The sequence below is a fragment of the Dipteris shenzhenensis genome, chromosome 31 (genome assembly GCF_047967505.1).
Source record: "Dipteris shenzhenensis isolate YYH24624 ecotype China chromosome 31, Dip_SZ_1.0, whole genome shotgun sequence".
Classification (NCBI taxonomy): Eukaryota; Viridiplantae; Streptophyta; class Polypodiopsida; order Gleicheniales; family Dipteridaceae; genus Dipteris; species Dipteris shenzhenensis.
In genome coordinates, this window is record NC_141626.1 from 36,032,238 (window position 1) to 36,045,135 (window position 12,898).

Here is a 12,898-nt window from a genome sequence, read left to right on the forward strand (position 1 = left end):
GCATTTTTCATACTTCCCCTTTCTTCATGGCTTGGGGCTCGGTCGCATGGTTATCCCTTACTGGGCCCCAGGTGTTTTATGAGGGTGAGCCTTCTTCTTGGACATTCTCAGTCCGCCGGCAGGTGATAGAGCCCTGCTCTCTTCAGGATGTACCGCTTACTCCCTTCAGAGCTTCTCATGCTTCGGTGGACACCTCTTGGGAGATTTTGGCTAGCATTTCCTCTTGGCACATTTGGAGAGCCAGATGTACAGCCTTGGATGGCACCCAGATACACCCATCACACGTGTTCACGGGTATTTGGACTGACACGGTTCACACTTTGATAGCCATATGGGCTAGCACGCAGGGCCCTTCATAAGCAGCCCCTTCTAGAAGGACTATTTCTTCAAGTTTGGAGGGGTTCTCCCTTTTTCTCGGAGGTTTCTACCAGATTGAGATGGCACTATTAGCCCCAATCCTTTCTTTTTTGCTCTTGAGCTTTTCATGCATTGCATGGTGTATCCCGTATGAAGCTTGCTCTAACGGTTTTCTTTAATACTTAATAGAAGTTTCTTTTTGCAACAACAAAGAAAAAGTGACAAGACATCCATCTTAAGCCGTTCGTCGCCTACACTTCACTCTTGTTCTTCATCATCTTCCTCATTTGCATTTGCTTGTTATTCCATTGCTCTCTACATCACTTCCGTCGACCATATCCCCTTCTCCTTTCCAGGCTTCCCCGCGAAGGTGTCCTGCGCCTCTTTTGTTTGATAGTGCGTGCTCGTCGCTCCTCCATGATCACCAGTATCGTATATGTTATCGCAGACCTCACTGATGCTACCGTCAAGGGAATTCTTTGATGCAACAAACTTCTGAAATTTACAAGCTTCAACAATCAACATGTGTCATAAACTAAGTTCTAACTTCTAACTTCTAACTTTGAAGTTACAACAATCTGAAGTTTGAGAGGGAGGATGGAGAGGTGAGAAAGGATGGAGAGGTAGAAGGATGGGAAGGTGAAAGGGTGGTCTGGGATGGCACAATGGATAATGGCATTTACAAGCTCTCAGCTCCATCCCTATCACAGATACCACCTCTCTTGTTGACCTGCGGCATTTCGGATACGGTCACTTGAATGTGGATGCGCTATGGCAAGCTTTCCAAGAGCACATGGTGGATGGCTTGCCCAATGTGGGCAGCAAGCAAGGAAGTTGTAGTTCCTGCATCTGTGAGAAGCAGTACAAGGAGGCCTTTCCGAAGTAGGTTGGCAAACGGGCTTTGTACTCTCGAGATGGTTCACATAGATCTCTATAGACCTATGCAGATCCAAACTCTAGGAGGAGCTCTCTACTTTATGCTGCTGGTTGATGATTTCAGCAGATTCACCTGTGTGTATTGTCTAGCCCATAAGGATTTAGAGTTTTGTAAAGAGAATGGTGCGCTTTGGTGGAGAAGGAATCCGGCTTGCCTGTGAAAGCTCTTTGGGCTGACGAATGAGGTGAATTATGTTCCCATGCTTTTGAAAGATATTGTGCAAAGAAAGGCATCAGGAGGGAGCTTAGCAAACACATGAATAAACTACCTTGAGCTGCTCCTGTGAGCTTCCCCCCTACCGCCGCTCGCTCTACCTCCCTTAGCTCCTCCTCCCGCCGCCATCCGCTCCCTTCCCTCCCCTTCCGCCCTCGCCCCCCGCTCCCCCTCCCCCTCACCCGCCGGCCACCTCGCTGCGCCCCTCCCCTCGCCTCGCCTCGCTCTCGCCCCCCCCCCTCGCTGTTCTCTCTCGCCCCCCGCCGCTTCGCTCCAAACCGCCCCCCCCTCACTGTTCTCCCGCCCCGCCCCGCCGCGCCGCTCCATCTCCCCTCACCCCCCGCCGCCCCCTCCCTTCGCCTCTAATCCCCCCTTCTCCCCCGCTCCTTCTCACCTCACCCTCGCCGCCCCCTCCTTACGCCTCCACCCCCCCCCTTCCCCTCGTCTCAGCCGCCCTCTCATCCCCCCCTCCGCTCTCATCCACTCCGCCCCCCTCCGCCCCACCTCGCTTCACCCCTCCCCCCCCCTCGCTTCGCCTCACCCCCTCCCTCCCCCGCTCTGCCTCACCCGCCGTCCCCTCTCACCTCACCCGCCCCCCCCGCCTCCATTTCGCTCTCCCCGCCCCCCGCTTTACCTCTCCGCCCCCGCCACCCCCCCCCCGCCCTCCCGCGCCCCCCCGTTCCCCGCACCCCGATCCCTTCACCCCGCCCTTCGCTCCAACCCCCCCCGCCCCCTCACCCCGCCTCGCCCGCCTCACCCCCAGGCTCCACCTACCGCTTCGTCCCCCCTTTTTTGGGGTGGCAGCCTGTTCATACTCCCCATCGGAAGCTTGCAGTTAGTCTTGGCGGTATGGCGGCCCCCTGCCCGGATCCGGAGGCCCAGTCGGACCCTCCCTCTCCAGATGCCTACCGCGTTATCCTGACAGAGCGACAGTCATCTCGTGTTCAGGAGGTTGCCATTGACTTTACGCGTACCTCTGTTTACGGTAGAGTCATTGGTCACTCCCCCTCCAGGTTAGCCATCAGGGACTGGCTCCAGTCCACTCTCCTGCTAGAGGATGGCCATATTGAGGAGGTGGCCCTTATGGGAAGGGGCATCTTCTGGCTCAAACTCTCCACTGAGAAAGCTGTGAGCAACCTGATTGCCAGTTCCCCCACCTCGGTGGATGGGAAGATTATCATGATAGTCCCGTGGTACCGTGGATTCAGCGCAGCGGAGTTCGATGCTCGGTTCCGCATACCTCGACACCCAGTGACACTTGTTTTTCCAGGGCTTGCTGCAGAGTTGCGCCCGATTGTCAGGGACTTGGGCTCCCATTTTGGCTGGGTTATGCACGACACCTTTGCCGACGCGGTGACCACGGCAGGAGCCCCCCGAGTCCGAGTGGCGGTGGCGGATCCTGCGACTCTCCCTGCTGTGATCGAGATTGTGACAGGTGCCGGCAGTATCACCCAGAGCATGATAGTCACCGGACAGCCAGGTCAGTGCCTGCGGTGCCACGGCTTTGGGCACTTGGCGGCTGCTTGTCCATGGTTCGCCAGCTCGTCTCGACCTCCCCCGCCCCCGACCCCCTCCGCCCCCACCCCCACCCCCTGGACAGCCACGTCAGGAGGAGCCGAGACAGCAGGAGTCGGGTCCAGAGGTTGTGGGCGGTTGGACCGAGGTTAAAAGGAAAAGGGGAAAGAACAAGAAGACTTCGGATAAAGGCAAGGAGGCAGAGGTTACCCTTCCTGCAGCAGCACCCCAGAGACCTGTCAGGCAGCCGCCCCAGGGGTCTGGGAGAGCTTCTTCTTCGACGGCAGCCCGCCCTCCACAGCCTCAGTTCCCCCTCTCTCCCGTTCCTCCGCCCCTTTCCTCCCCGCCCCAGCCCCCTCCCCAGTCTCCCCCCCCCCCCGTCGCCCGACCCGCAGTTTCAGCCCCCGCCTCCTCTTCCTCAGTCTTCTCTTCCTCCCTCTCAGCCCCAGCTCCAGCTGCACCCCCATCCCCCCCCCCCTGGTCCCCCTCGCCTCTCCCTCAGAGTTAGCTGCACCACCGGCTTCCCAGCCGTGTGCAGCCCCCGCTCCACCTCCTCCACCTCCTCCGCCAGTCGCCTCCGTGGAGTCAGAGCTGCCTATCCCTCAGCCTCCTCCCCCTCCCCCCTCGCTGGCAGGACACCCGGAGTCTACACCACCAGTGGAGCAGGCTTCCCTTCCCGCTAGCCCCTCAGTGGTAGACTCAGTTGGGTCTCAGCTCCATGAGAGAGAGCTTCCGCGAGACTTCTACAGATCTGGCCCCTGGGACTACCTGGATGTAGCCGACCTTGGGACCTTCCCGGCTTGTCTCGACATCAGTATTTTCCTGCTCCGCAAAGGGGCGGATGGGAGGATTGGTGCCTTGGCTCCCAGGGATGGCCCTAGCTTCGCTTTCACGTTCCTCAGTGATGGCACCGAGACCTGGACAGACGACTCGGTTTGGGAGGCTCTCAGAGAGCAGACGCACGCCCAGGTGTGTTCCTGGATAGGCCCGTCCGGTGGGCAGCTCCTCGAGACTCAGTGGTCCGAGGGCGACGTGCGCTTGCGGTGGCGTTGCGCCGCCAAACGCTTCCGACTGATAGTGATCCTCCGACCTCCCCTGTCATGGCCTCTCCCCCAGGATGTCAGAGCTTGGTCCCAGCAGAAACTCCGAACCTTCTACGGGATGACCTCTTCAGAGATCTCGAGCTGGCTCGAGAAAGCATTTGTTCATGGCACCAAAGGCCTCTCGCCTTTGCTGAAGGTGTTGAAGAACGGGCAGGACGACCCCGTCTCCCCCTCCAAACCTTCTCATAAGCGGCAGCGCCTCCATTCCGATACGTCTGGTTCTTCTTCGACTTCGACCGCGAGCAGACAGTTGTTCGCAGCCCCCCCTCCCTCTCCATGAGCTTACACCTCGTATCCTGGAATGTGAACGGGTTTCACTCCTCTGGCACCCGTGGTCCCAGGAAGCTCATTTTGCGGCAGGAACTTCAGCCTGCAGTGATTGGTCGTTTGGATGTACTTCTGCTCCAGGAGCACAAGCTTTCTGTGGCTCATTCCCGTAGCTGCGGGAAGATTCTCCCTGGACGGTCCTACACTTAATGGGAGCCTTCTATCGGCGCTCAGGGGAGGAGTGGGGGTGTCTGTACTTCCGTGTGCGAGCAGTTAGCCCAGGGAGTTTTTGGTCACGGCACATTGATTCCTGGCCGAGCCCTTTGGGTAGGCCTGGACCTGGAGGGATCCAAAATAGGCATCCTCAACATTTATGCCCCCACAGACCTCCGTTGCAGAGCCACCTTCTGGAGGACACTTACAGGGATTCTTCCAGACATGGATTCCTGGATTGTTGGAGGAGACTTCAACAACCTGGAGACCCTGGAGGACCAGCAGGGCAGAGGCCCGGAGTTCACAGGTATGGCCCAGGTAGAGCAGTCAGCTTGGGACTCTTTCATCTTCGAGACGGGAGGGAGGGACAGCTGGAGAGACCCGTCCTTCCGGCGTTGGCACGGGAGCCTGGACTTCTCCTGGGGCTTCCGCAGGGAAGGAGGCAGACTCCTGGAGAGGCTTGATAGATTTTATGTCAGTGACTGGGCCATCAGCAGAGGCGGCCAGGCGGGTATAGTTCCAGGGACGACACTCTCCGATCATGCGCCTGTGCTCCTTTCCTTAGATTCGGCAGCCCAGACCCTCCCCTCCCGATCTTGCAGGATTCCCGACTCCATCTTCTCGAGGGTGGACGTGCGCAGTAGCATTTGCAGTCTTTGGGACAGAGATTGGGGGGAGGGCGTGGATCTGGTAGACTCAGTCGCACAGGCTCTGCAGGAGTCTAGCCAGATCTGCCAGCTCGCAGCTTTACAGGTTCGACAGGATTGGTGGGACAGAGAGAGAGCTCTTCGGAGGGACCTCGCCTCCATTCAGCGACTCCAGCAGGCTTCCCCGGGTTCGGAGGAGCTGCGGATCCAGGCCCTTCGAGCCAGAGCCCTCCTGGAGGAGACTTTCCAGCGTCGCTCCGAGTTTTCCTTTCACGCCTCTCGCTCCTTTTGGGCCCGAAAGGGTGACCGGATGTGCAGGGAGTTCTTTAGGACGCATGGCCAGAGAGCTGCAGGTGATCAGCTTCGGAGTCTCAGGACAGCGGAGGGTCACATCGTTACGGATCCAGGGGAGGTCCTGGGGTTGGCCACGGACTTTTACAGGACCCTCTTCCAGCAGGAGCCGCTTGCCCCTCGTGCCAGTCGGGCCCGTGAGGAGGTGTGGAGGCACATTCCATCCCTGGTCCAGCCTAGCATGCAGGCGACGTTGTTGGCGCCTTTCACCTCGGATGAGATGTTGGAGGCCTTGATGGCTATTGATGGTCAGAAGTGCCCAGGTGAGGATGGGCTATCCCGAGCTTTCTTCACCTCCTTCTGGGACCAGATCCATCAGCCCCTCCTTGCAGCTCTGCAGGGGATTTTCAGCAGCGGGCAGATGCCAGAGAGCCTTTCCTCGGGACTGATTTGCCTCATCCCGAAGGGAGGAGATAGACAGGAGATCCGCCAGTGGCGTCCGATCACTCTCCTTACCACTGCCTACAAAATCCTCGCCAAGATGATCAGTGCCAGAGTTCGACCTCTACTTCCAGACCTCGTCCATGACACTCAGACAGGCTTTGTCCAGGATCGTAGTATCCTGGATAATGTCTTCACCCTTTTCAGAGGCGGCGGAGTGGGCTCAGTACAGCGGATCACACCTTGCCATTTTACTTCTCGACTTCGAGAAGGCCTACGATCGCGTGGATTGGTCCTTTTTGGAGGGGACTCTGGAGCGGCTAGGTTTCCCGGCAGGCTGGATTCAGGGTATCTCAGCTTTGTACAGGACAGCGTCCAGCAGGGTCATCATTGGAGGCAGGATGGGTGAGCGATTCAGCTTGGAGAGATCAGTACGTCAGGGCTGTCCCCTGGCTCCTTACCTGTTTCTCTTCTTCGCCGAGGCCATGACTTACTACCTTCGGGCGAGGTCCACAGGGCTCAGGGGTGTTCGCCTTCCACTCCGGGAGGACACGGAGCTTCTGGACTCAGAGTACGCAGATGATACAGCCCTTTATGTCCAGGACGATGAGAGGATGCTAGAGAGGGTGCGGATGGCCCTGGAGGTTTTCTGCTCGGCCGCTGGTGCGAAAATCAACTGGAACAAATCAGTTGGTTTTCTCACAGACCCGGGGGCGTGTTCTCAGTGGGGGCGATTTCTGGGCTTCAGATGGATTCCACGTGGACAGACAGCTAGATACCTTGGCTTCCAGGTTGGCCTAGACATTACGCCAGCTCAGCAGTTTCTCCCGGTGCTAGATTCCATCCGACGGAAGCTGGCTTTCTGGAGCACTGCTAAGCTTTCCCTTGCAGGTCGTGCTTTGGTAGTTAACCAGGTCCTTCTAGCCACGGCTTGGTATGTGGCTTCCTGTTGGTGCTTCTCGAGATCCAGCGTGGCACAGCTCAGGAGATTGGTTCGGAACTTTCTTTGGTCTGGGGAGGATGGGCATAGAGATACCAGAGCCAGGGTTGCTTGGCAGACAGTCATTCTTCCGCAGGCTGAGGGTGGTCTGGGGGTCATTGATCCAGAGCTTCAGAGTCAGGCCTTGTTAGGCAAGCTTATCATCCGCGGTTTGACCCCAGGGGGGCAGACGTGGAAGATGTTACTTCAGCAGGGAGTCGGCTCTTGTGTCCCGCGCCGAGGTGGAGAGTGGCTACCGTCCTTCAGGTGGATCTTCACTTCCGCCCCGCTCACTCAGCCCCGCTCCCCACTCGTTCGTAGCCTCCTCATGGTTTGGAGGCGGCTCCGTCCCAGTCTCATTCAGTCCCAGCCCAGCTGTCAGGAGGAGATCGATCGACAGCCGCTCGTCTGGAATGGGCAGGTCAGAGACGCCGAGGGCCTTCAGTTGGGGGAGAGATCACATATCAGGTGGGACGGCTGGATGAGGGGGCCAGCCCGGTCCCTTCGAGTTTGGAGGGATACGTACAGACATCTGGAGATGGCCGATCTTGCAGACGCAGCTGGAGGTGCACGCGGAGTCCAGGCGAGACGCACAGAGATCGACGGTGCGATCCCAGCCGCTTGGTTAGCTCCACCTGAGCCTCAGGTCCTCATGCCTGGAGACACCCACTGGCTGGGACAGTTCACCCCCCGTGGCATCCCACTGGTGGTCGCAGGACGTTTGGATGACTCCTCTATTGCCTTCTTCGCGGTTTCAGGGGATGGACGACTCAGGAGAGAGGATGCGCTCATCGACCCCCTACTCCCGTGGCAGAGGGTTAGGGTCGTAGGCCTTCTGGGGAAGGTCTGGCATACCGACCCTAGTATCGAGCAGGACCAGCTGCAGCTTTGGCGTCTTTGGCTCTGGGAGGGGCGGGCCTTGTCAGAACTTGAGTGGGACCCAGGAGAGTGGTGGTGGCCAGAGATTGTGACAGGACAGGGGCCGACTTCCTTCTTCGCTTACAGTACGACTCTGGGCAGGCGAGTTCTCGGGAGGATGCAGAGCCGCCCCCCCACCCAGCGTCCTAGCTGGTACGCACAGGGTATTTCCAGGTTCTTTTTGCAGGCATTCTGGAAGGCCTTGTGGGAGAGCTGGCGGCCGCGGAAGATCTCATACTTCCTGTGGCTTCTTACCCACAAAGGTCTTCCAGTGGGGAGCTGGTTGAGGCAGATAGGCCAGGACGGTTGCTGCCAGATTTGCCATGCGGATGAGGAGTCACCAAAACACTGCCTGTGGAGCTGCACGCGCGCCCAGGAAGTGTGGAGGTGGACTTTCGGGCTTCTTGCTCGAGCAGCACCAGAGCTAGGAGTGATCACTTGGGGCGCGTTCTGTTGGTGCAGCACCGCACCTGGTCTTCATCACTTGTTCGAGGCATGCCAGCAGGACCCCACTTTCCTTATCACACAGGGGACGTGGGGGCCGCTCGAGGGTATCCCACAGCACCTAGCAGAGGCTGATACAGGAGTTCGGGAGCGGCAGCCAGTCTGGGAGATTATCAGCAGCATTACAGGATGGCACATCTAGACCTCGCGCTGCGCGCAGATTCTTGGTGGCACCTCCTTCTCGACTGCCCAGATCATGGCGGAGATTTGGAGTGAGATTATTCATACCCTCAGAGGCCAGTGGGACCAGATTCAGGGAGACTCCCGGGCCGGTCAGGAGAAACGGAGACGCTTCCTCCAGGCTTGGGACACACAGAGCCTCTTCTTCGAGCAGACTACGCAGGGCCTTCGGTGGCACTACTCACCACCCCGATGGCTGTTCATTCACACTCAGCATATCCCTCCGTGAGAGTATGATCTATTATGCTACCTTTTGGGCTGCGTCCGGTTTGTGAACGCAGCCCGTCAGCTATAAGCTGACCTCTTGTATCTTGTTTTCGAAGTAATATAATTAGCACTGTTTTTTCGGAAAAAAAAAAAAAAAAAAATCAGGAGGGAGCTTGCAACCACACGGACTCTATTCATGAATGGAGTGGTGGAGAAGACAAACCCGACCGTAGTGGAATGGCATCGACCATGCTGGAGCATCATGGCAGTGACAATGGCAGTTCACATCCTTACCTGTTGTCCAACGACTGCTGTCCCATAGATAACCCCTTTCCAAGCATACTTTGGTAAGAAGCCAAATGTGTCTTACTTCCAGGTGTTTGGCTGCGATGCTTATGTTCATGTTTTGAATAAGCAGAGGGGAAAGATGGACTCCAAATTATTAAAGCTTGTCTTTTGTGGGATACAACTCTCTGTCAACAGGTTATAGGTTATTTGTGATCACTAGGGATACGATGTCTGGGGAGTAAATTTCAGCTTCCACGGTTGAGGAGCCACAAGTCCTTGGAGAGTCTAGTGATTATGAGAACCGAGCTATTGTTCATGCTTTTGAGCCCAAGAAGGTAACAGAAGATGATCCAGAAGATGATGATGAGCCCTCATATAGCAGGATGACGCTCAGTTGTCATGTTCCTTAGTGGTGCTTAGAGATACTTCGAGATTCTGGACTCAAGGATATCCCTCCTGAATCACTTATGGAGGGACCACACAAATCGCATCAAGGGAAAGACAAAGCCTCGGAGGAGGCACTTCTGTAAGTAAATTATGCTTTGATGTGTCGGACCATTCGAGATGACATCATATCATTCAAGACAAGGAGCCTTCCTCAATTCAAGAAGCTCTCTCTCAGGACATGGGGTGGAGAGACAGCCCCATATGCCCCTACATTAGGACCATATATAGGCTGCTGTCAAACTCCAAGATGAGGCCCATGCATGACCCAAAGGATGGCCACCACCATGGCTGTCCCATGGACAGATATGCCCCTATGAGTGATTGAAATCATATAATAAGACGGATAAATACATGATGCCCCCATGGCAGCCAGTGTACTGCCCATGTGGCAGCCCCTTTCTCTGTGAAAAATGGAAACAGAGCTGCAAAAAGTGTACCGGGTCCTCCTAATATAGCCGCAAGAGTGTTGATAATGGTGTAAATTGCACCATTGAGATAGTGCATAGGTGACAAACCCTAACCCTAACCCTAAGGGATGAACATTTATAAACATATGATTAAGTGATGTACTATTGGTAATTTCACTCTCGTCTTCTGTTTGTAGACAGAAAGCTGGAGAAAAATCTACAGTAGTTTCAAGATTTTTTAACAATGCTGGACACATCGTACATGTAATATTCTAGGAAATTCAGAAGCTCATGGCAGAAGCCACATCTAAGGTAGCAAGCAGCTGGAGAATGGTCTCATCGAAGGACAAGGTCTTTTTCTGATTCCCAAAGAAAGCAAAAAGGTCAGATTTCATTGGTGCCCTCCCATATAAAGTAACCAGTTATCATTTTCCCAATAACGCACACGCAAGACAGGGAACTCCTGAACCCAAGTTCTTTGGATGGTATAAGGCTGTCCCATGGCTTAGAATGATTTGGTGAGATCCCTAAATGAATTAAATCAATTTGACCTATAAAACCATCTCGGAGATAAGGTTGATGTACGCTCCATGAGGACTGTTGTCCCACCCATGCTTGGTGTAGCGTCGAGGTTGGCCACGGCCAATGCAACTGTGTAATATGTGGAAGGGTGAATAAAAGCATGGTGAAAATATGACAAGGTTTCCCACATTAATGCCATGTTCCGAATTTGATAGCAAGATCTTTCCATTGCGCAACCATTTGACGCTAAGACTGTTGACTGTCAAAGGGAAAAAATACCACAACATGGCCAAGCAAGGTATGAACTTAAATGCGTGTAGACGAAAAAGACGATGGTATCAAGATCACTCGATTTTGCAACTGAAAAACAAAAGAAGCGAAATTCAGGCAAGGCAGCTCTTACAGTGACGAATACATTCGAGAAGGGCGATCCGGCAAGTAGTTGAGTACAGCAGCACCCGTCAACGCGTTATCTGCCACACAAGTCTCTCTAGAAAGTACACGTTAGAGACACCAACCAATTTCCCACTATAATAAACGACACGAATTGCATAGCAAACTTCCCGAGGCAGACCAGAAGGCGCAACATGGGCAGCCGCCCATTTCTCCCAAGTCCGATGTAGCCAGGGTCTTTCTATACGACTGCCCTCTCCAAGATCAGCCCAGCTCTTGGTCTTTCCATGCATTTCGCAAGTTCTAAAGCGTGACTGGTACTTTGTTCCCGAGTAATAGGTACTTTTAGAGCATGTGCATGCCAAACTTGTGCTTCTTACCATGCAAGCACGGTGTTGTGGGAGGGGGTCGAGTGCACAATCTCTTTGTTTTTGCCCATGAATGGTTCAAAACAAGAGGGCACACTTTGTGTGCACGATAGCACTACTCCGTTTTCTATGATCCTCCTTAGTGAATGTTGTGGGTGATAATTCGTTGGAGATGCATACAGAAAGCCAAGAGAAGATGCGCATGGGTGCCACATAACTCCTAGAGGACTGAAGAGGACTCACCTTGGAGCTGAATCAAAACCCACAAGTGTCTCACAATCCGAATTCAAAGGGCAAAGCAAATCATTGCTATAGCTCTGTCCCTAACGGGGCAGTGCTAAAAATGCCCACTAGGTCTTCTAGTCATGGAACTAGGATTTGATGGCCCTGATATTTTGCACGGGCCTAAATTTGCAAAGTATCATGGCCATCAAATCCCATTTGTATGACTAGAATACCTCTAGGGAATTTTTCTAAACCATCACAAAGGATCCATGGGTAAAAACAAGGAAATGCTAATTCTTGACTATGGAAAGGGGATCCGATGGCCATGATATTTTGCACAGGGCTCAAACTAGAGATCTATGCCCTTGCAAAGTATCATGGCCATTGTGTCCCATTTGCATGATCCTTGTTTTTGTCCATGCATCCACAATGAGCTCCACGATTAATGCTCAAGGTTCAACCTCCACAATGAGCTCCACTCAATGAGAAAGTTCCTTTGAGTGTGCTTGCATGTTCATCTTGAGTTACCTTATTTAAGCTCACTCGAGTTGTTGGCATGAAAGCAGTTTGATGCTACTTTGATGGGTCGGATAGATCGGGCACATGAGAGGTTTTAGATTCCAATCCATCAAGCCTGGAGTTATCTGAATCAGAAGCTAATGTATGTCGGAAGCTTGCTGGACCCTGCCGAAGTTAGGGGCATTGGTAATCCGATTGCCTGGTTCTCAATTATCCCCTCATATCAGACCTTACTTGACTATGTACTCCGTTTACATCAGTAAGGCATTTGATTGCCTTTTGGCCTGAACGTTGCCAAAAGGCCTCCATGTGCTCAAGGTGAGAGTGGGATCTTTTACATCATTACAATCCAAAGTTACTCTCCAATCAGTGTGTAAAGTGTTCTTTATTGCAATGCCTTGCAAGTGCCTACTTAAATTGCACTCTCAATAGCCTTGGGCTACCATAGCCACGTTTTAGATACAACAAGCCTTGGCTTTGATAATGGACACCTCCAGTGTGGCAAGAGGTCCTGCTATCGGACTTTTTATGAAAATTAGACAACCTGAGAGTCTTCACAAGTTAATTCCTATATGGAGGAAGGGGATCTCTGTTGCAACATTTCGAAGTGACCGTTCTCTAGCCATGAATGTGTAAATTAACAAATGGTTGTTCGTCAATTATGTTGCTCCTGCTCATATCAGTCCGCGACTTGCTAATTAAGCACATAAATAATCGAGGTTTGACCCAATAGATGGATATATGGATTCCTCAGCTACGGTTTTTTCCTTAGTATGCAAGAAATTCATGATTGTTTTCAGTTGCTATCATTCACTGAGGGAGCATACATTTATACTAGGCATTTACAATAGGATTGGCCAACCATCCCATACGTTAATTGGCCCTTGGATCTACGGGGTTAGGTAGCCGCACAAGGCAAAAACCTTTCACACCTCTCCTCCGAGACGTCTACATTGA

General features: G+C 53.9%; 1 protein-coding gene across 2 annotated transcripts in view; it reads right to left on the bottom strand.

Moving 5' to 3' along the window:
• Positions 1–11,352, bottom strand: part of LOC147881400 (Profilin family protein) — a 53,408-nt gene extending 42,056 nt beyond the window's left edge. For both annotated transcript variants that reach the window (XR_015540475.1, XM_087369943.1), the window contains exons 1-2: positions 11,011–11,352; positions 10,840–10,909 (exon numbers count right to left, since the gene is read on the bottom strand). Coding sequence is in view for 1 of the 2 variants with exons in the window: in XM_087369943.1 (XP_087226069.1) it covers positions 10,840–10,909; positions 11,011–11,212 (272 nt within the window). In the remaining variant the exon portion in view is untranslated. The remainder of the gene's footprint in view (positions 1–10,839; positions 10,910–11,010) is intronic.
• Positions 11,353–12,898: the final 1,546 nt, after the last annotated feature.